General features: G+C 42.3%; 1 protein-coding gene across 1 annotated transcript; it reads left to right on the forward strand.

The window, feature by feature from the left end:
- The first annotated feature begins 12,732 nt into the window (after window positions 1-12,732).
- On the forward strand, window positions 12,733-24,087 carry GINS4 (GINS complex subunit 4). The gene is made up of 8 exons (XM_060653485.3): window positions 12,733-12,902; window positions 13,592-13,706; window positions 17,445-17,531; window positions 18,376-18,489; window positions 19,923-20,020; window positions 20,186-20,274; window positions 22,917-23,007; window positions 23,090-24,087. The coding sequence occupies exons 2-8, from the start codon at window positions 13,611-13,613 to the stop codon at window positions 23,184-23,186; spliced, it is 672 nt and encodes a 223-aa protein (XP_060509468.1). The 5' UTR covers window positions 12,733-12,902; window positions 13,592-13,610; the 3' UTR covers window positions 23,187-24,087.
- Window positions 24,088-26,368: the final 2,281 nt, after the last annotated feature.

Below are 26,368 nucleotides of genomic sequence, written 5' to 3' on the forward strand. Positions count from 1 at the left end.
TTTCTTTATAAGATTTTCAGCTTCCCAATTACACTAATAAATAGTAAATAGTACTCAGGTGGCCAGTATTCAGAAAGGAGGTCATTAGACCTGAATTAAGTTCCTTCTGTATTCCACTTGGCCCTGGCTCCTAGCCTAAAGTCACAGTTTGTCAAGAGTAACATGCTTTGTTTCCTGTTTTGTTGTTTTAAGTCCATATAAGGGAGGTCAGAGTGTTGGTGCTAGATTTCATTTATACACTGCTCTTCCCTGCCCCACCCTAACCCTTCAGACTCCATGAGGGCAGAAGTGGTTTCTACCTACCCTTGGATCTATCCCTAACCACGCATCATCATGCAGGGTGTTAAATCTATTTAACAGGTTTGTTAAGTGAGTAAGATATAGGCTGACTGGTCATTAGCAGAGTTACTTCACTACATCTTGATTAGTAAGGTGTTTGACTTGATAATATAGTGATTTGTATACTCCCCTTGTAAAGTTCTAAGACTAGAAAGATCTCTGCGGTTTAAACTCCACTAAAGTAGACTTGCATAGAGATAACTACTCTTGAGGATTCCAGTGTCCTGTAGATAAGAATTCCCAGGGAAAGGAAAGGAATTACATTCAAAAAAATCTGAAGTACACTGGTATGTAAATAATGAATAAGCCACCAACTCCTACTTTGTCCTTTTTATTATTCTGTGTATCATTGACGTTGCCAATAAGTGATCCTCGTCCTCATCTGTGTTTGGTTGGAGGATAAACAATAAATATAAGCGTTACACAGAAACCAACTTTAATCTGCAAATGTGTAAGGTGTGAGGGATTTTATTCTTCCTCCCACCAAAGCTGTAGTAAGTGGTTTTACAACAGTACTCCACAGTACTCAAAACTTGGAAATGTGTACAGGGTAGCAAACATGGGCTGTGAATTATAAATGCCAAAAGGTAGGTTCTTTAACCACCTAAGTTCTAGGATCGTTAGCTTCAAAATGAGTAAACACAGAATTATTAATAAAGGTTATAGCTCTTCTGTATTGTATCCTAAGTTCTTCCCATATATCTCAAATGGTGCAGATGTGAAGTTCTATGAAATTCTACCTACAACCAGGAAGCCCTGTAGGAATTGAATGTCTGCTTTAAAAAAAAAAAGCCTCTACTGTGCAAAAAGAAATAATTTTATAAATCAGGCACAACCAATGATTTTTGGTTAAGAGTCCCTGTCAAGTTAAAATGAATTTATGCCAGCAGAATTTTCTGATTTTTTAAAGTAGCATCTGAGCAATAGAAGTATTTACTGACCTTATAAAAACTTATTTAACTTTGTACTGCCACTTTTTGCTTTGGTAGTGAAATCTTTAATCTTCAGAATCGTAAATCACCTGTCTTTGAAGAATTTTTTTGTTTCAATTACAAAGAGTTCTTTTTTAAAAAAGAAGGTGGGCAGGGGGGAGCTAAAAAATTAGTCCATTGGTTGCCAGATCTGCTCTTGATCTTAATGTTTCTGTCCATGTATATATGTTCTTACCCCATATTTTCACAGAGCCATTTATTGCTAGGAAATGAACATCATAATTTGTATTCAAAATGTTTTGGCAATTAGTCTTCTGAGAACAGCCAAATGTCAAACAACATAACCATAGAGGCTTAGATTCTGTGATATATAAGGACTCAAAAACAGATGTAATGTGACCTTTTCTTTCCAATTAAAGGATTGGTGTGCACATTTGCATAATATCTCATACAATGTACAAATGTTTTAGTCTAATTCCTAATTTCTTAGGATTATGTGCTTGAAAAAGCAACATGATTATAGATGTTGCTGTCTACTTTTAAAATGAGTGATGCTTCAGTTAAACCATTAGGAAAGGCCTAACAGCATGTTGTGGGCATTTTTAATACTGCAGAAAAAGATCTTCACTTAATGTCTAATGATATGGAGGGACTACATCAGGATAGGAGAAATCGCCTTTTAAGTAACCAGAATTCCCAACAGAAACCATATTGACAGAAACTTCACCAAACCCTGCCGGCAAGAGCTACATATTAAAAATATCATCCTTGATAGAGATTCTGTGAGAAAACTCTGAGGAGGGAGAAAAAGTTGCTTGTATACACTGATTTCTATTCCCAAGTTCTATGTAGACTTGGAATTCACCACAATCTTTCTATTTATCAAGGAAATGTGTGGTGTCAGGATAACAATGCAGCTGCATATTAACTATATGGAACAGTTAAAGACAGAAAGGAAAAATGCCTCTGGGACTAGAGGGAGCACTTAGGGACAAATTTAGCCTAATCAATTCATTCCAAAGATAGGCTTATTAAGAACTTAAAGAATTATTTGCCTGGCAAAGTTCTAATACAATTTTTTTATGGGACTTGACATGCTGGTTCTAGAAAATGTGAGACATGCCCTACAACTAGCAAGATCTATTAAGTTGCAGTACTTAGCATGGGGCACTGTTACAAGCATAAACTCACAGAACAATGGAACAGAATAGAGACCCAGATGCAGACTCAAGCATGTGTGGTGGGCTGGATAGTCTCCTTTTGCCCCTCTAGATTCTTTCTCCTCCTTGTGCTCCTTTATGTTCTAGAAAACTGATCCCTGTGGACTGCATCAGCCAGGCTCTCTTGGCTTCCAATGAGAGGAATGAATGAGCAGGAAATCTAAGCATGGTTCACTGGTTTGTGGGGGTGGCTACTTGGCCAGCTGCTTGGGGATGTAGGAAGACAAAAGTGGAAGGCTGGTGAGTAGAGGAACACTCTGGAAGAACCTCTAGGAAAGGTCTCAGAGTGTGAAGAAATCCATATGCCATGTAAATGCCCACTAGATATAGCATCCACCGCAAAGAGGTTCTCACTGTGGAAGTGGAGAGTCCTTTGGTGGCAGTCAGCCTCTTCCCAGCCCCATGGGACCATGGGACCATGTAAACTAATCATGGCAGCACAGGTGGAAGTTACCTATGACTCAACAACACAGACTTCCTCTCATTGTGACTGATCTGGGTACTGCCACTGCTGAGTGCCCGAATGGCAAACAGAGGTCAATGCTAAGCCCCGAACAGGGCACTATTCTCCAGAGGGGGTTCTGATAATAACAAACTGGACTTTTTTTTTTTTTTTTTTTAAGATGGGGAGGAGGGGCAGAGGGAGAGAGAAAAAGAATCTTAAGCAGGCTCCACACTCGGTGCAGAGCCCGACATGGGGCTCGATCCCACAACCTGACCGAAACCGAGAGTCAGACGTCAACCGACTGAGCCACCCAGGTGTCCCCTAGACATTTTAATTACTGAATTGGGATTGTGTTTTGTGACTTATAATGATCATGGGATTTTTTTTTTTTCAACCAAAAGTGACAAGAGTAATCATGGACCTTCCCCAGTTTTCATCCATGGGCAGGGGAAGAACTTTACCCAACAAATCAATGTAAAGGCACAAAAATAATATTGGAGACAAAAGTAAAGTTGCTTTATGCTGACATTCCATAGGTTATACTAATTGATATATGTACACACAATTCATGCATTATTACCATGTTATTTTTGGATACACACATATATGGTAAAATATGTCCATATGCCTGGGAACAATAAACACTAAGTTGACTGAAGCTGGTGGTTACCCACAGAGAGGGAGGAAAGATAATGGGGTATGAAAAAGGAGCATAGGGCTTAGATTGAATTTGTAATGTGAAATGGCTTATTATTTTCTATACGTTTACAAATTTTATAAATTTTATTACAAAAACAACCACATGTATTTGTCAATACAAATTACTATGTATACACACCAGCTAACATCCTCATATCACCATGGGCTTTGATAATTTGGACACAATACCCACCACCCCCTGGGATTTCACTTAGGTCTCTATTTTCAATTTTCTCTAAACATTCTAGCATATTTGTCTTGTTGGTCTCATTGTCAAGAAGCACGGGCCTCTGCATTCTGCTACTTCTAATTATACCCCCCCAAAAAAGTGAAAAGTATGGACAAATGGCTTTTTCCTGCTTACAGACAGGTGAAGAGCTCTTTAAAATAAATGAATTAAACTTCCAGCCTAGAAGCAGTATATAGCTGAGGAAGTTCAGGGTTAAGCTGAATTTCTCATGTAAACATGTCTAAGATGAAAGAAAGAGAGGCTGATGAGGAAACTTATGATCTCACTTCCCCATAAAGAGGGACAAGTCCAAAGTCACTGCAGCCTTCCCAGAGCTCCATGGGTCACATCCAAAGCTTACTGATTCTAACAAGTTAGCAGCTCATAGGACAGTGCTCACAGCAACACCAGCTGCAATAGACCAAGTGACCCAAAGCTTCTGGGTCTTGTTTCAGAAAATATCAACATTAGGGCGCCTGGGTGGCTCACCTGTTTAAGCATCCGACTTCAACTCAGGTCATAATCTCAGGGTTCATGAGTTCAAACCCCTGCATGGGGCTCTGTGCTGACAGCTCAAAACCTGGAACCTGCTTTGGGTTCTGTGTCTCCCTCTCTCTCTGCCCCTCCCCTTCTCACATTCTGCCTCTCTCTCTCTGAATAAACACTTAAAATAATTTTTAATATCAACAGTTAACACAATTTCATGACCAGACTTCAGTATTTTCAGCTGATAATATTTATAACTGAACTGGATCTAACAGAAACTGAAAATTTTAACAGTTTTTGTCACTTTGAGATACTATTCTAAAGGTGGAGTTGTTACATTATCTTTGCTAGCTAATTTAATAGTAAAATACCCAGATAATGTTCTGTGATATGGAATACAGTTAATCATCTATTCTTTAGCCTTTGATAGAGGATGAACACTCAATTAATGAACACTCAATTAAAATCTTTAGTGCTCCAACAAGAAACCTGTAAGTGGGGTTTTTTAACTTTTTTTTAATGCTTATTTATTTTTCAGAGAGACAGAGTGCAAGCAGGGGAGGGGCAGAGAGAGAGGGAGACACAGAATCTGAAGCAGCCTCCAGGCTCTGAGATGTCAGCACAGAGTCCAATGCGGGGCTCAAACTCACAAACCATGAGATCATGACCTGAGCTGAAGTCAGACACTTAACCAATTGAGCCACCCAGGCACCCCTATAAGAAGTATTTAAATGAAGAAACCTAGACATATGCCAAGGTTTGTAAGATGTCATAAATTTTTTAATTTCACACTTTTATATTTATCCAGGCTCTTATTCCTTATTATTTCAAGCACTGACATCTGCAGAGATGTGTAATATTAATGTTCCATGTACAAATAAAATAAAATGGTAATAATGACAATAAAACTTCATCTCTGTAGTTCTAACTAGAAAGTTTGGAACTTAAAAAAAAAATTTAAATAAATCTTAATGTATTTGGTCAGCTCAGGAAAACCATTACATATATACAGATGAGTCTCACTTGTATTCTAAAAGTTGTCCCTACACAGAAAAATTACTTCAATAAACTTTACTCTGAAGTGGAATGACCCATTTCATTAGTCATATGAAGTTCTCAAAATGGTGCCATGTCCAAGATCCACTAACATGCAAAAAAGTAAGGCAAATAAAAACCAATGAACGGAACTTTGATACAAGGTGCACTCGAGCAAAGCTACCTTTTAAACCTCTTCCTATGACTATCATCAAACCTCTACCTATGGCTACATACTTAAAAACAAAAACAAAAACAAAAGTGCACTGTCCTAAGCTGTAAGTATTTAGAAATACTGAGTTTGGCCTGGTTTTCATTTAGACCTAAAGATAATTCACTAAATTACATAGACCCTAGAATAGACACTTCTCTAAAGAAGACATCCAGATGGCCAACAGGCACATGAAAAGATGCTCAACATCACTCCTCATCAGGGAAATACAAATCAAAACCACACTGAGATATCACCTCATGCCAGTCAGAGTAGCTAAATGAACAAATCAGGAGACTATAGATGCTGGAGAGGATGTGGAGAAATGGGAACCCTCTTGCACTGTTGGTGGGAATGCAAACTTGTGCAGCCACTCTGGAAAACAGTGTAGAGGTTTCTCAAAAAATTAAAAATAGATCTACTCTATGACCCAGAAATAGCACTGCTAGGAATTTACCCAAGGGATACAGGAGTGCTGATGCAAAGGGGCACTTTTACCCCAATGTTTATGGAAGCACTTTCAACAATAGCCAAATTATGGAAACAGCCTAAATGTCCATCAACTGATGAATGGATAAAGAAGTTGTGGTTTATATATACAATGGAATACTACTTGGCAATGAGAAAGAATGAAATATGGCCTTTTGTAGCAACGTGGATGGAACTGGAAAGTGTTATGCTAAGTGAAATAAGTCATACGGAGAAAGACAGATACCATATGTTTTCACTCTTATGTGGATCCTAAGAAACTTAACAGAAGACCATGGGGGAGGGGAAGAGGAAAAAAAAAAAGTTACAGAGAGGGAAGGAGGCAAACCACAAGTGACTCTTAAAAACTGAGAATAAACTGAAGGCTGATGGGGGGTAGGAGGGAGGGGAAAGTGGGTGATGGGCATTGAGGAGGGCACCTGTTGGGATGAGCACTGGGTGTTGTATGGAAACCAATTTGACAATAAATTTCATAATAAATAAATAAATAAATAAATAAATAAATAAATAAATAACATAGACCCTAATAAACACGAAGACCTGCCAGCACTTAGACATATGAGCTTCTCATCAGATGCCCATGACCTAAAATCACATGAATTTTTTGATGGAAAGATGACATTTCTCTTTGCAGACTCTTATCCAGAAATTTAGAAAATAGTTTTATGTAACCTGATAAGTAGTATATTGGCCATAATTTTTCAGAAGATAAATCGCTTAAAAAAAAAAAAAGGCAAATGTGGGACACCTGGGTGGCCCAGTTAAGCATCCACCTTCGGCTCAGGTCACAATTTCATGGTTCATGAGTTTGAGCCCCAGGTTGGACTCTGCGCTGATGGTGTGGAGCCTGCCTGGGATTCTCTCTCTCTCTCCCTCTCTCTGCCTCTCTCTCTCTCCTTCTCTCTCTCTCTCTCTCAAAATAAATAAACTTTAATAAAAAATAAAATAAAGAAAGGAAAAGGCGTGGTCATTGTGTATTCTGCAATGAGCACGTGACAGTACTGTTTTTATATCTCACCACAGTGTTTCCCATTCATCCCTCTCAGAATTTATTCATTCTTTCTGCAAACTGTGTCACATGCTACCTCCTCAGGGAAGCTGCTATAGGCTAAATGATTGTGTCCCCTTAAAATTCAAAATTCATATTGAAATCCTAACCCCTAATTCAGAGCCCTCATGAATGAGAATAGTGCCCTTATAAAAGCAGCCCAGAGAGCTCCTTTGCCTGTTCTACCATGTGAGGTTACAGTGAAAAGACAGCTTTCGAGAAAGTGGGCCCTCACCAGACACTGACTCTGTGGGCACAATGATCTTGGACATCCCAGTCTCCATAACTATGAAAAACAAATCACTGCTATTTATAAGCCACATAACCTATGGCAATTTATTACAGCAGCCCAAATGGACTGAAACAGATGCCTACTCCAACCTTCTAAAATGTTCCCACCCTCAACGTTCTGCTACCCAGCTTTATTTTATACCACCTGACAAATAGTTATTTGTTTACTGTCTGTCTTCCACCATAGAGTCTGTGTTTCCTATTCACTGCTTTTTCTTTAGTACCCACACAGAGCCTGACAGCGGATACTCATATCACTAGATGCTCAAGAAATATTTGTTGAATGAAGAAACTAATGCATGCATGAATGATGGGCACTGTGCTGGATTTGAGGGCTACCTTCGGGGAATTCACAATCTACTGGAAGAAACACACATGTTAAATCTGCAATGTAGCATGATAAATGTAATACCAGAATAGTATAAGGTATATTGGTGACCTGAAGAAGGGGTGGATAGGTTAGGAATGCAGTCACAGAGGAATAGTTACTTTGGCTGAGTCTTGAAGGATGCACAGGAGTTCATCAGACAAGGTTAAATAAAAAGAGAAAAGTCTGGAAAGAGGGAACAGCATGTGCAAAGAAAGGAGACAAAATCCCTCGCGTCCTTGAGTAGTTCAACAGGACTGGAGCAAAGAGGGTGTAAGGGAGGAAGACCTATCCTACAAGAAAATCAGCAGCACTGTTTTCCAAGAGAATGACTAAAATCACACCGGCACCCGCCAGCCTCCCTACTTCTCTCAAGGGAGTCTACTTTGTCCTCCAACAGCCTGCTCCAGTGCGGGAGTCTAGGCCTAAGCGCAAGGAGGTGCTGGCCTTACAGGTGTTCTGTTCACTCTCCTCTAAGGAAAATGTCAACCATGTAAAATAGCAGAATAGGAAACCTAGAAATAAACTCACAATTTTATGGTCAATCTTTAGCAAAGCAGGAAAGAATATGCAATGGGAAAAAGTCTCTTCAACAAATGGTGCTGGGAAAATCAGATGGCCACTTGGAAAAGAATGAAACTGGACAACTTTCTGTCACCATACACAAAAATAAATTCAAAATGGATTAAAGACCTAAATGTGAGACCTGAAACTATAAAGATTATAGAAAAGAGCACAGGCAATAACTTCTTTGACATCAGCCATAGCAACTTCTTTCCAGATATGTCTGTAGAGAAAGGGAAACTGAAGCAAAAATAAACTATTGGGACTACACCAAAATAAGGAGCTTCTGCACAGCAAAGGAAACAATCAATAAAACTAAAAGACAACCTATAAAGGGCACCCGGGTGGCTCAGTCAAGCATCAGACTCTTGATTTGGGCTTAGGTCATAATATCATGGTCATGGGATCGAGCCCCACATTGGGCTCTGTGCAGAGCACAGAGCCTGCTTGGGATTCTGTCTCCCTCTCTCTCTGCCCCTCCTCCACTTGCACTTGCACATGTGCACGCACTCTCTTTCCCTCTCTCTCAAAAGAAAATAATGATAATAATAAAAGGCAACCTATGAATGGGAGAAAGTATTTTCAAATGACATATCCAATAAAGGGTTAGTATTCAAAATACATAAAGAACTGAGACAACTCAACACCCAAAAAACAAATAATCCAATTTAAAAATGGCAGAAGATATGAACAGACATTTTTCCAAAAAGACATGCAGAAGCCACTGACATGTGAAAAGATGCTCGTCATCATTACCGTCAGGGAAATGCAAATAAAAACCACAATGAGGTATCACCTCACACCTGTCAGAATGGTTGAACTCAACAAGAGACACAATAGGGCACCTGAGTGGCTCTGTCAGTTAAGCAACCGACTCCAAAAGGTTTGCCATACAGTATTGATTATGTATATTTTGTCTCTTATCTTTGGTGATTGAAAAAAAGTAGATTCATACTTATTAATGTGTATTTCCATAGCGATCCACAAATATTTTGGCTATTTCTATTTGCTGTGTCTATACCTGCAATTAATTTCTTCACTAAGCAACACCCAGAAACTACATGGACTTTTCAGTTTCTTCAGTTGTACAGGGTCCTATTTTCTGGAACTTTGGGCAGTAGCTTTTCCCTTCTTTTGCCATGTTTGTGGCTTCATGTTGAACTTGTCTGAATCCAGGTTAGCGTGTGCATCTTCAATCCCTTCAATCATCAGAACTTGCCTTGCATTTGTCAAACTGCACCCGACTGCTATCATAGCCTCTGTGATTCTCTTCTGCGTGTGATTGTTTTAATGAATGGCATTCCATTTATATGGTTATGTAGTCATTTTTTTTTAATTTCTTGACAGTGGGTGCACACGAACCAGGTGTTCCTGATTGCTGTCTTCATTGTCCATAATGTAACTTAAGACGTGTCTTTTCTCCCACCTTCCTGAACTTGACATTGCCATGTGACCAACGGTTTCATCATTGTTTGTGCTGCTTCTCCCCAGGTAGTTCTATATATTCTTTTTTGGACATCTTAAATTCTCCTTTTTGATGCAGTATAAATCTTTCTCTGAAAACTCATTTTACTAATGTGATTTTGTCTGATGCATGTTAGTTGGAGTCAAAGATCTTAGAAGTAAAAGAGGGCCCCTCGATTTTTTATCTATCCCTGTGACTTCAGGAAGACACCTATTGTTCTTACTTAACAGGCAGCGCAACTAAAGCCCAGAGAAGTGACTTGTTTATGGCTACACCTCTACTGAGTAAGGAAGCAGGAATTGGACCCCTGCTCCCCAGTTAAGGAGAAGAGGGAGACTGGACAAGGCAGTTGGCACCAGAGAAGGGAAGTCTCTGGGTCAGTAAATTAATTAATTGGTACTTGTGTGGAGAAGTTATCAGGGCTTGGACTCAAATCTACAACACTTAAGAATATTAGTAATGACTCTAAAAAGCTATGCAGTAATGAAAATTATGGAAGAATGGGATTGAGCTCAAAGACTAATGTTTTAATCATCTAAATCTGCACAATAAACCACCCCAAAACTTAGGAGCTGAAAACAATATTTTGCTCACAAATCTGCAATCCAGGCAGAGTTCTGCAGGGACAGCTCATCTCTCCACGTTAGCTGGGATTGCTCACAGTCTGAGAGTTAGAATCATCTCAAGGGTCACTCAACTCAGGCATCTGGAGGACAGAACATGGGACTGCTGTGGCTCGTCAGACAGCAGTCTCTATCTCCATGTGACCTTTCCATGTGGACCTTTCAGCATGGCAGCTACAGGAGACCCAAGCTTGCGTATCAGCTCATTGCTCCCAAGGGATGTAGCTCAAGAAGGAGAATCATGTGGAGCCTGCACAACCATTTATGACTTAACTCCGGAGGTCATTCAGCATCACTTCTGCCACATTCTCCTGATCAAGACAATTACAAAGTGTTGTCAAAAACTGACCTCTTGGCTCCAGAGCCAAAATATGTAACATGAAGACAGAGTCTGGGTACAAAGAAGGAAGATAGTTTATTACTCTGCCAGGGAATAGAGGCTGCAGCAGGCTAATGTCCCCCAGGACTGCAAGCCCACCCACAGTAAAAGGCTGAAGGGTTTCACAAGAAAATACAGGATCAAGGTAGTTTCAATAGGAATCTGGTACATGCTGCCAGCCACCTTCATTATGCCCTCAAGCTGGTCTCATGACTAGCACTGGCACTGGCCATCCCAGTCTCATTTCTGAGTATGCGCTGAGATCAGTGAGATGTCAGCATCAATACCAAGTTCCTGGAACAAAGGATTCTACAGAAAAACAAGTGAAGGGGAGGAGGAGGCTTCAAGAATTAGGAAAAGAAAAATTTGTTCAGTTGAAAGTCAAGCCTTGCTGAAGTGTTTACATCTTGATTTCCATCCATCTTTACATTTCTATAGTGGTCTCAGAAGGTCTTCCCAGATTTAAGAGGCAAGAACACAGACCCCCACCTCTCGGTGGAAGAGCATCAACATTGTAAGAAGAATAGATGGGATGAGATCTATACCAGAGCATCTGTCTTTGGAAAACATAATCTGTCACGACTGAAAACCATTGGACTACCAAACCATTGAAACAGAGTTGAAAGGGACCTTGAAAAGGCCATCCATTTGTCACTAACAAAACTCATTCTGAGAAGACAAGCTCAAATGTAAATGTCCCTTCCTTTTGGAATCCCTCTTTGATGTCCCCCCAGCTTCTATAGCCCTTTGTAAATACTCCCACTCTTCCAATCAGTATATTCCATTTTCAAAACATGGTTGTAATCAGGCAGGTACTACCCACCTGTCAATTAGCCAAACTTCTTTTTCTAATATGAGTATGGCATAGGAAACATCACAAGGAAAAGAGTCTTCTGACTGCTGGGGAAGTGACACTTCAGGGGAGCAGCGACTGGCACTTTGCACAGAAAACAGAGCAGAGGAACAGAATCAGCAATTCAGAGAAAACCTGACATCACGCAAAGAAAATATATATATACATATATATGCTTTTGTCCTACATTAAAGGTAGATGGGGCGCCTGGGTGTCTCAGTAGGTTAAGGAACGGACTGTTGATTTCCGGTCAAGTCATGATCTCACCCTTGGTGGGACTGAACCCCATGTCGGGCTCTGCACTGACAGCGTGGAGCCTGCTTGGGATTCTTTCTCTGCCCCTCCCTGAGTGCTCTCTCTCTCTCTCTCAAAATAAATAAATAACCGTTTTAAAAAATGTATAAGGCATAGCAGTACAGTAAATGTCAAAACCTGGAGAGTGAAGCAGCTAGGATAGAAGCATAGCCTAAAGCAGCGTTCTACAACCTCACCTGCGTTAGTTTGGCTTGGAGAGCCTGTTGAAACACCCCCAGAGTTTCTGACTCAGTACGTCTAGGTCAGGCCTGAGAATCTTGCATTTCTCACGGGTTTCCCGGCAATGCTGCTGCTTGTGGTCTGGTACCACCCTTTAAGAACCACTAGCCTCAAGGTTTTTAGACCTGGACGTAGTGGCCACAGTGAAGCCCTGGCAAGGATGAAGGAACCAGAGGGCCACAAGAGCGGTGGGCAGAGAAGATGACCCAAGAGACGGAAGTGGCCTGATTTTAACAAAGCCCATTTCTCTTGATGGCCTCCCTGCTGGCCAGGGCGCGCTCTCGGGGCATTGCATTCCAGGGACCCGAAGGCTGCCTCCGACGCACTCCCGCAGTCACGAGACGCCCCCTCCAGACCCCTGGGCGGTGTCAGACGCGAACTCACAGGAAGGCGGCCGAGCGAGGTGGGCGGGGCTCACCTCCTTTCCTGAAGCCGCAGGGCGCGCTAGACGCGGAGCCGAGTCCCCGCCCCCGGCCGTGATTGGTCAGCGCCGCCCGAGCGTGGTGACGTCGTGCGGGGGGCGGAAAATTTGGGAGAAGAGCGCGGGAGTTGAGAAGGGTCGGCTACATCCGGGAAAGGCCTTGAGATTGTCGTTCCACCGCCAGTTGCTCCTTGGGAATTTGGGGCAGCTCCCCACGAGTTTCCAGTACCGCCTGCTACCTGGGAGTGCCTCTCTGCCTCCCCGGTGCCCAGGTGAGCATCCAAGTGGGCGAGTGGGACATCTGGGTGTATGTGTGTGTGTGTGTGTGTGTGTGTGTGTGTGTGTGTTGGAGGAGGGGATAACTGTGCTCCTGTGACACCGAGAGACGAGAGGAGCGGGAGGAATATGCTCACTTTCCCGGATGCTCCGAGGGCATCCTCTCGTCCCCGCCGCCCACCTTCTTAGCCTTTGGGATCACTGGTCTGATGTTGCTGGGCCTTGTGGCTCTAGGAAATTAAGCATTCATTAGTTCTTCCAACAGTTTTAAGTGTCTCCAGTGAGTTAAGCACGGCGCTAAGCGCAGGAGTACACAGGTAATGATGTCCCAGTACTTAGAAGTGCCGGGGACAAAGCAGATGCGTGATTTATATTTGAACTGAAGTGAACACAGCCCGCAAGGAAAGGACTTCTACCAGGAAGACAAACAGTTACTGCCTGGTGTGATAGATGCTCAATCCGAGATGTACCTGGAAACACTTTTTAAGGGGTAACCTCTTTGGGGAACTGATACCTGACTTAAGGTTCAAAAGAAGAGGCAAAGAGTTGGAAAAATTCAAAGCCTATGAATTGACTAGCCACTGCCAGGGAGCCTCTATAACACCAGTTGTAGATATACAGTTGCATATTATTGCAAATATATGGAAAACACATTGCAGGGTATTGGTTCTTTTATTCCCATTAGGTTCCTGGTTTCAGAGAAGATGACAGAGGAACTGGACCCCACAGCACAGGACTCTGATGGGGGTAGTGAAGAGGTGGTCCTGACTCCTGCAGAGCTCATTGAAAGGCTGGAGCAGGTACGCATTAATAACGGTGGTTATTTCACAGAGTTGCTGTGAGGGTTAAATGAAATGATATATGTAAAACACTTAGTATATTGTTTGACACAAGATTAGCACTCAATGTTAGCTGTGAGTAGTAATAATTCTTACAATAATCCAATAATGTAGGTGTTACTGTCCAATGTGAATCAAGTCTCTGACTCCAAAATGTGTGCTCTTCATCTACTACACTCGTTGCCTTATTCTTGTCTTCTCCCTTTAACAGCCCCTTTCCAGAACTGCCTCATGTTTGTTACTTTAGTATTCTTCATTGTGTCCTACCATGCATGTTATGACTGACAAAAGAAGGATAATTTTAAAACTGTATCCTTATATGATAATCTATGATGATAATTAAGGAGTAATTCTTAATTTGTTTTTATATCACAGACCTTTTTGAATATCTGGTGAAAACTGGCTCTTTTGTCCAGAATAATATATGCATACACACACATGCAGAAATTTTACATATAATTTCAGGAGATTCACAGACACCCTGAAATCTGCCCACCTAGTTTAAGAGCCCCTGTTTGTTAGGAAAGGATTCATTAAACAAAAGTCCAAAAGCACAAAGCATAAAGGAAAAAACAGATACATTCAACTGCATTAAAATTAAGAACTTTTTTTTTTTTACACCTTGATGACAGTAAAAAGACACGCTGCAAAACTGGGAGAAAATTGTTCACAATATTAGTATCCACAGTATCTAAACAAACTTTACAAACTACTCAATAGAAAAAATGAAGTCCGAACAGGCATCTCCCAGAAGTGGAAACCCGGATGGCCAGTAATACCATGAAAAAGATGTTCAATCTTTTTAGTGATCAGGAACATGAAGATTTAAATCCCAAGAAGGTAACCATTTCATACCCGTCAGATTGGCAGAAATGAAAAAGGTGAACAATATAAAGCAAGGACGTAGGGCCATTTGCACACCTGTATATACTGTGGTGAATTGGTGCACTTTGGAAAATAATTTGTTCTTGTATTGTCAGGTTGAAAGCATACATATCTTGTGTCCCAATCATTCTACTCCCAGGGACAACCCTAGAGAAAACTTCCAGGAGACATGCACAAAATGTTAATAGTATTGCTTGCAAAAGTTAAAAACCAAAAATAGCCCAAATATCCATCAACAATAGAATGAATAAAAATCATGAGATATATATATATAGATATAGATATAGATATATAGATATATATATGTATGTGTGTGTGTGTGTGTGTGTGTGTGTACACACACACACACAGCAGGGAAAAAACCAGCAATAAAATGAGTGAAAGGTAGCTCCTGCCACAACATGGGTCACTCTCAAGAGAATAATGTAGAACAATAAAAAGTAAGTTTTTGAAGAAACAATTTATGTTAAGCTCCACCATTTGCAAAACTGTTGTTCGAGGCCGAGCTTGTGGCACATACTAGTGCACTGCCGTGCCATATCATGTTAACCATCTACCCTCTGGGACAGCCAGAGGCAACCCAGGCTGGTTGCCTCTTGTGGGTACGAGGGGCTCCTTGGAAGGAAGCCTGAGGATAGTGGGGTCTGACAACACAGCCCCGGTTGGCAGAAGGTGAGCATGCCTCACATCTCGGGCCTGAAGCTCCATTGCAGTGCCCCGAGTATGCCATGGCATGGGTCCACCACCTGGACAGCTGCCAGAGCCGGACACAGACTCAGAGGCTGCACAGCATGGCCTGAGGAGCAGCCTGACAGGCCATTGATAAACACAGCTCCGGAAGCATGTATAGGATACTCATGAATACCTGTTAAAAAAATGATTTAAAAGTTATTACCTACAGTGCAGATTTTCTCATTTTAATGATTGTATTAGTTTGCTAAAGCTGTATAATGAAGCACCACAGATTGGGTGGATTAAACAACAGACCTGTATTTTCTCATCTCTGGAGGCCAGAAGTCTGAAATCAAGGTGATGGCACTGTAGGTTTCTTCTGCGGCTTCTCTCCTGGGCCTGTAGATGGCCATCTTCTCCCTGTGTTTTCACATGATCTGCCATGTGTGTCTGTGTTCAGAGTTCCTCCTCTTGTAAGGACATAGGCCACTGGATTAGGGCTCACCTAATGACCTCATTTTAACTTGATTACCTCTGTAAAGACCTTATTTCCAAATACAGGCACATTCAGAGGTGCTAGGAGTTAGGACTTGAACATATGGATTGGGGACACAATTTAGTCCATAATGATGAACAGCTTGTCATTAAAATTTTTGATCAGGAACCAGATACAGCTATTTCAAACATAGAACCTGATTGTTAAAAAAAGCCCATGGATTTAAATGTAAGTTTCTCACTAAATATATTAAAAACTTTTTTTTGAAGGTTTTACACTTCTACAGATTTTCTCCTAATGTTTTGTACATTTTTATCAAAATAATTTCATAATGTCAATGAGAAATCTCCCTTATCTACCCCATTTCACCCCAGTGTATACCCAGAAAGTGCTTTCATTTTCTTTGAAATCATTGGGAATTGTTATGTAGAGATACAAACAAATGTAGTGACACTGTGGAGAAAATTAAATACTAAGGTCAGGCTAACGAATACCTTTGAAGAGGGAGGGAGACACAGAGACTTTTAAAGTAATGATAATACGTGTTAATGAAGTTCTGTGCACACAGGTATTTATATTTCCATTCATGTTGTATGTACTAAATATTACTGTACCTATTCAGTATTTAATAAAATCAGTTAAAAAGAAAAACTCCTGCTTTATTAGTCCTGTATGACAATTTGGGCTTTCCTTACGTATAATGCTACTTGAAAATACAGACTGTCTGGTTGCAGGTGCTTGAGCATGTGAGAAACATTTTTATGATAGTACCAGTACCTAGTATTTAATAATGTGTCTTCGTGGTGATAATTGGAGATGCAGAGACTCAAGGACATCAAAAGGAATAAAGTGAGCCTGATTGGCATGTAATTCTGAGCTATGCTGAAACTAAATTTCCTATAATTGAAAGAGAAGATTAGTTTTCCTCAGTCACTCATGGATATTTCAGTTCTCTAAGCCTTGGTAATTTCTGAAATGTACCAAGCATCTGGGCCTGAGTCATACATAAATTAAGGATTTAACCTCTTGTTCCAAAACTATTTAATAGATGAATATCCTTTTATATTGTGATCCTCTATACTTTTAGGCGGTTAGTAAATAATCTGTGTTTTCTCGTTAATAAGATAAGGATAACTGTATCCATTTCCTCTCAGATGGTATAGTGATGAATGAAAAAGTATTTTTAAATTGGCTCTAAGCTTCAAGAATGAGGAGATGTGTGGATTTATGTGTTACTTCATCTCTTACAATAGAATGGTGCTGGTGCCCCCTGGTGGGAAGTAGCAGGTGAAGAAGTAGAAATGTGTTGTTATTTGGTGAAAGGTACAGTTTGAACACCAGGTGGTGTTACTCTCAGTAGTAGGTATCATACTGACAACATTTTTGGAATGAAGTGATTTTTCTTTTTTTGTAATGTCGGTTAACTATAAGATTGTAAACACAGCCTACCTTCTAAAAAAATAGAAAAGCTATCATAAACGTAGCTTGTTTTGAAAGCATTTCCAGTATTTCCAACTCACAGGCAAACATTTTTCTTTGTCAGAAATAGCTGTGGTTTTCATGGGATATGTACAGATGCACAGGGTTATTTTGCTCCATTGTGAATGATACTGATATATATGGTGGGGGGGGGCATTGTTTTTTAGGCCTGGATGAATGAAAAGTTTGCCCCTGAGCTGCTGGAAAGCAAGTCTGAAATTGTAGAATGTGTCATGGAACAGCTAGACCACATGGTAAGAATTGCTTATGTCAGGGTTACAAAGGAAGAGAACTTTAAAAGCGTTTGTCAGCATAGTGAGAGGTTGTAGCCTGTTTTGTTTGTAGTCTTTTTTGTTTGACCCAGCCTTGTTTTGTTTTGTTTTGTTTTGTTTTGTTTTTAATATTGAGTTGGTTACCTACATTTCTAAAGCATGAGTGTTCCTTTGAATATCTAGACATCAGCTCTCCATGAAAAGTCTAAAACCCTGTCAATACCAGACCCACATTTCTATATGAGAACAGCTGACCAGAGCTGGGTAAGGGCAACCCCCCCCCCCCCACCTTTCATGTGCTATCTGCTCCCCACAGTCCCTAACTGCCCACCTTTCTCAGATACCTTGCCTGCCTGACCCCCACAGACACTTGAGTTTGTGGCCCTTGGCTTTCATGAGCTGAGCTTAAGTCCTTATCAGCCTCAGAGTACCTTTAAAACATTGGTATTATACCATTTCTCAACTGGTGATATAACACTGCTCTTGGACATTTTTTCTGCTATACTCTCTCCTTTACAATTAGACCAGAATTCTTCTAGGCCCTTCTGACTGACCATATTCAGATTTGATTCAGATGGTTGTTTTCTAAAAGTAAATGAGAATTGTTTGAACTTTTTATAATGAGGCTGTAGTCACATCTATATTATTTGTGTATGCAAATGAGAACTCTCAGGAGTTTTTTGGTTCTCCTTTGACCTAAATGTAGTCTTTGAGTCCTCAACACTGCCAGGGATGATTGTTCCTGTGGAATTGTGCAGATTAAACAAAGAAGGTACTTAGTCTGAATATCATCTTTTTTTATACACTTCATTTTCTCTTTTAACAGGAAGAAAATCTCAGGAGAGCCAAGAAAGGGGACCTGAAGGTCAGTATCCATCGAATGGAGATGGAGAGGATCCGCTATGTCCTTAGCAGCTACTTGCGATGTCGGCTCATGAAGGTTTGACATGGAGATCCTGTGGGCGTTAAGGCAGTGCAGTTTGTAATATAGATTGAGTGTCTTGGGGGAGAAGTTGGGCTGGGGCCTGGGAGAACCTGGGGCCTGAAGGTGCTGCAAAGACCAGTATCAGGGTAGCTAAAGAGTAAAGAGGACAAAAGATTATTCTGGAGAAGCATGAATGGAACATGTGTTGCACACTTCTGAGGACACATTTATAGTCTGTTTATCAGCTGTGTGGATGGTGCCCCATTGAATTACAGCATGGCAGTCCTGAAGAGTTGTTTGCATCAGTTGGCCAGGGAATAATAACCAAAGGAAAACCAGTTTCAGAAATTATTTTGTACCCATCTTGTCGCCAGTGTCAAATTGACCCTGATAACTTGACGTTCAGCTATAGTTCTGAGGTCGTCTAACTTATGTCTAACTTTGCAGTGAAATTGCAAAACTTAAACTCCTTTTAACAGATAAGCGCTCATTTATCTCGGCTCCAGGTCCTTCCCATTGTCATTTCCCTACTTGCATTTCCTTCCACATTTTTCCAAGCTCACCTCATTGTGGACTTCATCCTTGCTAGTTATATTCTTATAATTAAGAGTCACTATTCTGTCTGCTTGTGCATTCTGTATTCATCTTTCCAGCTTTTGTATGTTCTATCTCATAGAAAACAACCTTTACAGTTACCTAGAAATGTTAAGTGATATCCCCTATCTCCCTCATAAATATCATTTACAACTGTATTTTCAGATTTTCTTTCATGAAAGCCTCTCATCCTTTTAATTTATTTTTATTTATTTTTTTAATGTTTATTTATTATTTTTGAGACAGAGAGAGAGCATGAACAGGGGAGGGGCAGAGAGAGAGGGAGACATAGAATCCGAAGCAGGCTCCAGGCTCTGAGCTATCAGCACAGAGCCCGATGCGGGGCTCGAACTCACGGACTGCAAGATCATGACCTGAGCTAAAGTCGTATTCTTAACCAACTGAGCCACGCAGGCACCCCTCCTCTCATCCTTTTTAAATGGTCTTCCTTTTTAGAGCACTTATCTTTGCTCTGAATTCTTTGAAACCTGCCTTCTTGAAATCTTGAAAGTCTAGAAAGGGTCATGACCATGAAGACTTGCTTTTTTTTTTTTTAATGTTTATTTGATTTTTTGAGACAGCGAGCAGGGGAGGGGCAGAAAGAGAGGGGGACAGAGGATCTGAAGTGGGCTCTGTGCTGACGGCGTGAGAGCCCAACATGGGGCTCAAACTCACGAACCACAGGATCATGACCTGAGCTGAAGTCCAGATGCTTAACCGACTGAGCCACCCAGGCACCCCAAGACTTGCCATTTTTTGAAGTCAATTCTAGATTAACCTCAACCCATTTCAGAAAACTAGGATATTTGACTCTTGAATCCTGACACATTTTCACAATTTTTATTTATCCTCAGATAGAGAAGTTTTTCCCTCATATCCTCGAAAAGGAGAAAACAGCCCACGAAGGGGAGCTATCTAGTCTTTCTCCAGAGGAGCTGGTCTTTGCCAAACAGTGAGTAAGCAGGACACAGGGGGACTGCTTTTTTTCCCTGGCTTGTGAGCATGAGTTTTGGTGGTTGTCTCCATGGATCCGATGACTGGGCCATGGTGTGCGTCCACCAACCCGGCAGCTCCTGCCAGTCATGTGGTCACAGCAATTTGGATTCCTGTCTTTCAGGTACATGGCTAACACAGAGACGTACCTCAAGAATGTTGCCTTAAAGCATATGCCTCCTAACTTACAGATGGTGGACCTCTTGAGGTCAGGTGAGCAGAACGCTCTCTTTTCAGACATAGCTTCAGGTGCCTTGGAATAAGATCTTCATGTTTACTCTCAAGCCTGGAAAAGTAAGTATTGTAGATAAGCAGAAAAGGGAAGAGAGGAAGTGTTGTGCATTAAAAACAAATCATTAAAAGCAGGTGTAAGGGTAGCCATTTCAGCATGACTTTTGTGGTCTTCAGCTTAGGCTGAAATTCTTATGACTGCCATTAAAAATGTAGACTTGCTCATGTTCAGTCATTCATTCCTTTAGTCGGTATCTGCTGGGCATCCACAGCATGCTACACTCTTCTGAGACTGAGGAGGCAAAGGTCTCCACATTCAAGGGGCTCACGGTTTTCCACAGATTCCAACCCATGCAGGGACTCCCTAGCTACCAAGGAGGAGTTAAATAGGCTAAACAGACCTCCAGTGATTGCCACTCACTTCCCAGCCACCCAGAGGAAGGGCTCCCAGTATTTTTTGTTGTGTGGGGTGTCTCATGGAAAGGGGAGCAGGGCTGAGAACGAGAGGAGAAAGGGAAGGCAGCCGGGAGAAGGGAAACCCAGCCAAAGCCACCTTTGTGCTCATCTCGCACAGTCCCCCAAACATCCTGCTGAGCCAAGGGAAGGGAGTTACGGTAGTCACGCTCAACCCTGGATCAGCCAGTTGGGGACCCCTGACGTGTAGGTTAAAGTCCATGGCCCTCAGCTGGTGGTAGCTTGACATATCCCAGCAGAACCTCATCCAGCAAAATTGCCAGGCCAAATGAAACCGTTCTCTGGGATCCACCTTGTTCACAACCTGCATGTAATGTGCTGAGGCCACAAGTTTAAGTACAACTGAGCCCTGGGAATTCATCTCCCACGCATCCTGTGCTGGGGGCCGGATCGTTGCCCGGGCGTCTCAGCTCAGGCTGCTATAATGAAGTACGAAGACTGGAGGGCTTAAAAAACATTTATTTTCTCTAGGCCAGAAGCCTGCGATTGGGGTGCTAGCAGGCTTGGTTTCCTCTGGGGCCTCCCCCATGGCTGCCGCTCTGTGCACACAAACCCCTCATGTCTCCTCCTCTTCTTATAAGGACACCAGTCATCCTGGACTAGGCCTACCCTAATGGTCTCATTTCAGCTTAATTACCTCTTTAAAGGCCGTTTCCAAATACATTCCCATTCTGAAGGACTGGGCTTAGGGCTTCAACAAATGAGTGTTGAGGGGACACAGTGCAGCCTATGACACCAGGAGCAAGGCAGACCCATAGCAGATTTGTGGAACTCTGAAGTGGTCAGTTGGTGAACCTGCCTGAGGAAAACAAAAGCTCCAGTCCGTGTCCAGTTCGGCCACTTTTGTCTGCACCTTGGAAGAATAGGAATGAAGCAAGGACCGTATGCCTAATCATTGCCCAGCGCTATCGAATCTAGTTGATTCAAACAGCCATGAGCATGCTTCTGAATTCCTGAAACTGACTTGAACTGAATTCTACTCATTGCTGGCGGACACCTTCTAAAACACTCACATGCCACTTGCCCCAGATCCCTTCCAAGGACTAGAGCCAGGCCCCCTGGAATTGGAAGCTTGCAGGGGGATCCGCCTGCCCCAGTGAAATCAGTCTTGCTTAGTTAGCCCAGGTGCCCTGAGTCCCCCTCAGACCTCTGGAGTACTGTAGACCCCACTGGCAGAGTGGGGGAAGGCATTTTGAAGTCTAAGCTGGGTTCCCTAGAATGAGGAGCTGCTCAGTGGGGGCAACTGACCCTGTGAAGTTGGAGTCTCTTTGGCAGGCCCCAAACTGTGGAGCGGCCCGGGGAACCCCCTTACACCTTTGAGCCAATTATACTGAACCCCCACCTGTGGGTAAGGGAATCAAGGGCAACATGAATGCTGAGCTAGCCTCTTAGAACTGAGAGTTATCCAGTAGGTTCTCAGAACCTGCAGCTGATGGGAGTCCTCTGGGCACACATGGAGCTCTGGGAAGTGAAGAGCTGTCGAGCAACCCAGCACAGGGCACCTCCTTACATGAAATGTTGGCTGATGGTGGAAGAGGCAACAGCCTCTTACCCTGTAATCAGCCAGTGAAGGACCACTTACGGTGAAAGCCTGTATTCCGTAGTCTGACATTCAAGACTATCCCGTCACCCAGTCTTTTTTATTCTCCCTCCTCCCACTCCCTTGTATAAAAATATTGCTCACTAGATTTATACACTCTGTCCTCCCAGAACGTCATGTATATTTCTACCTTGGCCCTTGGTATTACCTCCCAGGCTCACTTTTCCTCATTAAGTCTGCATTGACTCCTTTCTCCCCACTTCCCTGAGTGAATGTGCCACCACTGTGAGGCTTTATCAGATGCTGCTGGTAGCCCTTTCCAAAGAGACCACGTGTTACGCTTGCTTGTGTCTTCCATGGTGTGTGGCGGGATTCCCAGCACATTTTACATATTGTCATCTATTGCACGAGCTGTTGCTGTGTGAAACCATGGATGGGAAGTGTGCTGTTTCCATAAAGAGCCAGATGTCTCCTCAAAGTTACCCCTCCCCCAAAATGCTTTCACATCAGGGGTCCCTTAGTGCTCGGGACAGTTAATCCCAGCAACTTTCCCATATTGATCTTGTGAGCTGCTGAACATTTTCTGACTGCATTATCATTTCTCTGGCAGTTCCCAAACCAGATCTAGATTCATACGTGTTTCTGAGAGTAAAAGTACGACAGGAAAACATACTGGTAGAACCAGAAACAGACGAGCAGAGGTGAGTCCTTGACCATGGGAAATCTTACTCCATTGGGGCACCAGCTCAACTCTGTGGATACATTTTTTTCCTTCTTTTTCAGGGACTATGTGATTGACTTGGAGGAAGGCTCACAGCACTTGATCCGTTATAAAACCATTGCACCTCTGGTGGCTTCTGGAGCTGTTCAGTTGATTTAAAATCAAAAATAAATAAACAAGAATGATGCGCTGGAACCTTAAAGGAAATATTTAGAAACTTCTTCCCACTTTGTCTCTCAGGACAGCAGATCTCCTCCGCAGTGCTGTGGATCCCTTGGACATTGAGAAGGAGCTCAAGGACCTACCTGGCCACACAACCTGACTGCTGTTTTAGCCACAGTCAGTAGATGGAGCCATCGCTCTGCTGATTCCACGTGCTGGGCAGGGACCTGGAGATTCTCCCTTTATGTGCCTATTCCAACAGAAGATAAAATATCTTCTAGGGTATCTCACTAGATTGTGTGAAGTAACCTTCTGAAACCTCTCATATTGTACTTATAACAGTTTCTGTCCTGGCTAACTGAGAATCACAACTAAACCAATAAACCATTATTAAGTTTCTGTTTTGTGGCAGAAGGAGCCTCGGGGCAGTTCTCATTTTGTAGCCTAATGAAGGATGTTCTCCCTGCTGCTAAGCTGCAGCCCTTCCCTGAATCTCAGGCAGCTTGGCCAAGCCACCCTCCAGGCCATCTGGCCATTCTTGGCCAGGAATGTTAACAGCAACGTTAACTATCCTATCTTGTGACCTCAGCAGCGTTTCTGTTTTTAGCTCTACTTTCTCAAGGGAAGTGGATGAAATTAAACTAATATGAGGGGTGAGTATCACAGGGATACCTGAAGGGAGGATGTAGAGACAGTGAATGAATCGTCTTTTCCTTGAAACATGAGAAAAAGGAACCTGCATTCCAGTCCTTTCTTGCTGACGAGAAGGCAGCAGATTTTCGTTTATATGATGTAGGCTTTTAGAGTAATCGATGTAATATGGGTATCATTTCCGAGAGAAATCACAAAGTGGAAGCAAGGAAGGTTTTATTCATTAATAAAAACATTTTCTATTTCATGCGGTGCTTTTTTTCCACAGTGACTTTACCCTCTTCAGCCATTTATAAAACAAATATGTATTGAGCATACAGTGTGCCAGCACAGTTCAAGGCACTGAGGCTCCAACCCAGAATAAGACAGTCACTGTCACTGTTCACATGGGATAAGTGCTTTGCAGAGGGTTGGAACAGGGTGACTCCCTAGAGAGTATCTAGATTGGAGTTAAGAGGTTCTCACCGAATTCAGTTAATCTCACTGAATTAGGCTGAGACCTGAACACCTAGAAGGAGCCAGACACACAGATCAAAGGGAAGGTCATTCCCAGCAGAGAAAATAGATTGTACAAAAGCCCTGAGGCAGAAATGGGCTCTGGCTGCAGTCAGTGTGCCCAGAACACAATGGGCAAAATGGAAAATGGTACACAGGAGGGTCTGAGGAGCAGGCTGGGCCCAGATCATGTAGGGCTTTGTTAGCAAGGATCCCTGTTGGTCCTCACAGCAGTCCTGAGAAGGAGACAGGGCTGGTAGTAAGTCATAGGTGGAAAGTGGATGTTCAGTGGTAAGTCTGAGACTAGAACCCATGTGCCCCTCCTGATCACATGTACACAGGCTCACTCCCCATTGCCTCCCTTGCTCTGAGCAGCCTACAGAGGGATGTGGGCTATGACACTATTAGCCAGAACAGTGCCTCCGGAGCCTTAATATGAACACCAATTGCCCAGAGATCATTTTAGATGCCGACTCCGATTCAGGAAGATGGGTGGGGCTGGAGTTCTGCCTTCCTGAGCAGCTCCCAGGCTATGCTGTTGCTACTGATCCAGGAGCCACGCTTTTGAGTAGCAGGGCTCTACGTCATCACTGGCTCCTGCCCTGAACGTGCCAGGCCACACGGAGGAGTTCAAGGTCTCAACGAAAGCCACAGAGTGAATTGCTCCATTTCATAGGCCCCCTCTTTAAAGGAAGACTGGTTTAAATCAGTCATTTGAAGGTAAAGGGAAGTTCGGTTTCAAAACCAAGTAGCAAAGGAAGTGAAGTGGCTTAGTGTGACATTGACTTCAACTTTTCCAGTTCGTATTTTGCTCTACTGATAAAAACTCATCATGGACGCATGACGTGTTTTCTTCAAATAATTGCAGCATCTCTCATCCTAAGCTTGTTAGCAAACTGGCTTTTCCCAAGAAGTGCCTACAGACCTGCAGGCACTTCTCGGGAAAAGCCAGTTTGCCAGCAATACTCATGCTTCAGCTGTGACCTTGCGACGAGGTCAGCTGTAGTTACTCTGTGTGCAGGCCCCAGCCAGCAACGTGACTTTAGTGCCATCCTCATATGCATCAAACTTCCTTCTGTGATGTACACGAGTTGACCACAGAGCTTTCAGAGCACATTGTTAGGCAAGCACCTTATATATCAATTTTAATATAATGTTCCTTAATTTTTCATGGGAGGCTAAAATTCCAAATATCTAGATTTCCTCAGAAATTCACTTTTTTTATATATTGTAAAATACACATTCAATTTCCCATCTTAGCTATTTCTAAGTGTACCACTCAGTGTATTAAATCCATTTATATTGTCCAGCCATCACCACTGTTCATCTCTAACTTTTCATCTTGTAAACCTGGACCTCTATACCTATTTAACAACAGCTCCCTGTTATCCCCTCCCCCCCCCCCCCCCCCCCAGCCCTTGAAAACCACTGTTCTACTTTGTACTACGTTGCATTCTACTTTGTGCCAATTTGTACAACACGGATGTACAAATATCTCTTTGAGGGGTGACTGGGTGGTTCAGTTGGTTAAGCGTCTGACTTCGGCTCAGGTCATGATCTCGCAGTTCATGAGCTCAAGCCCCATGTCGGGCTCTGTGCTGACAGCTCAGAGCCTGGAGCCTGCTTCGGATTCTGTGTCTCTCTCTCCCTTTCTGCCCCTCCCCTGTTTACACTCTGTCTCTCTCCCTCTCTCTCTCTCTCTCAAAAATAAACATTAAAAAAAATTTTTTTTAATCTCTTTGAGACCCTGTTTTTAATTCTGTATACCCAGAAGTGGAATTGCTGGATCATATGGTAATTCTATTTAACACTTTGGAAATGTTATTCTGCTTTCCAGACCAGCTGTACTATTTTACATTCCCACCAACAGTGTGGAAGACTTCCACTTTCTCTACATCCTCACGCTGTTTTCCATTTTTGTTTTATTTTTTGTTTTATCTTTTTAAGTTTATTTCTTTTGAGAGAGGGAGAGAAAGAGAAAGAGCACAAGCAGGGGAAGGGCAGAGAGAAAGAGAGAATCCCAAACAAGCTCC

Source organism: Panthera onca, chromosome B1 (genome assembly GCF_046562875.1).
Source record: "Panthera onca isolate mPanOnc1 chromosome B1, mPanOnc1 haplotype 2, whole genome shotgun sequence".
NCBI lineage: Eukaryota > Metazoa > Chordata > Mammalia > Carnivora > Felidae > Panthera > Panthera onca.

Bases quoted from the DNA above. Each gene is read 5' to 3' on its own strand.
- GINS4 (XM_060653485.3), top strand. From the start codon at position 13,611: ATGACAGAGGAACTGGACCCCACAGCACAGGACTCTGATGGGGGTAGT. The intron at 17,532-18,375 runs GTAAGAATTGCT...CTCTTTTAACAG, and splicing joins TGGAACAGCTAGACCACATG to GAAGAAAATCTCAGGAGAGC. The intron at 18,490-19,922 runs GTTTGACATGGA...ATTTATCCTCAG, and splicing joins TGCGATGTCGGCTCATGAAG to ATAGAGAAGTTTTTCCCTCA.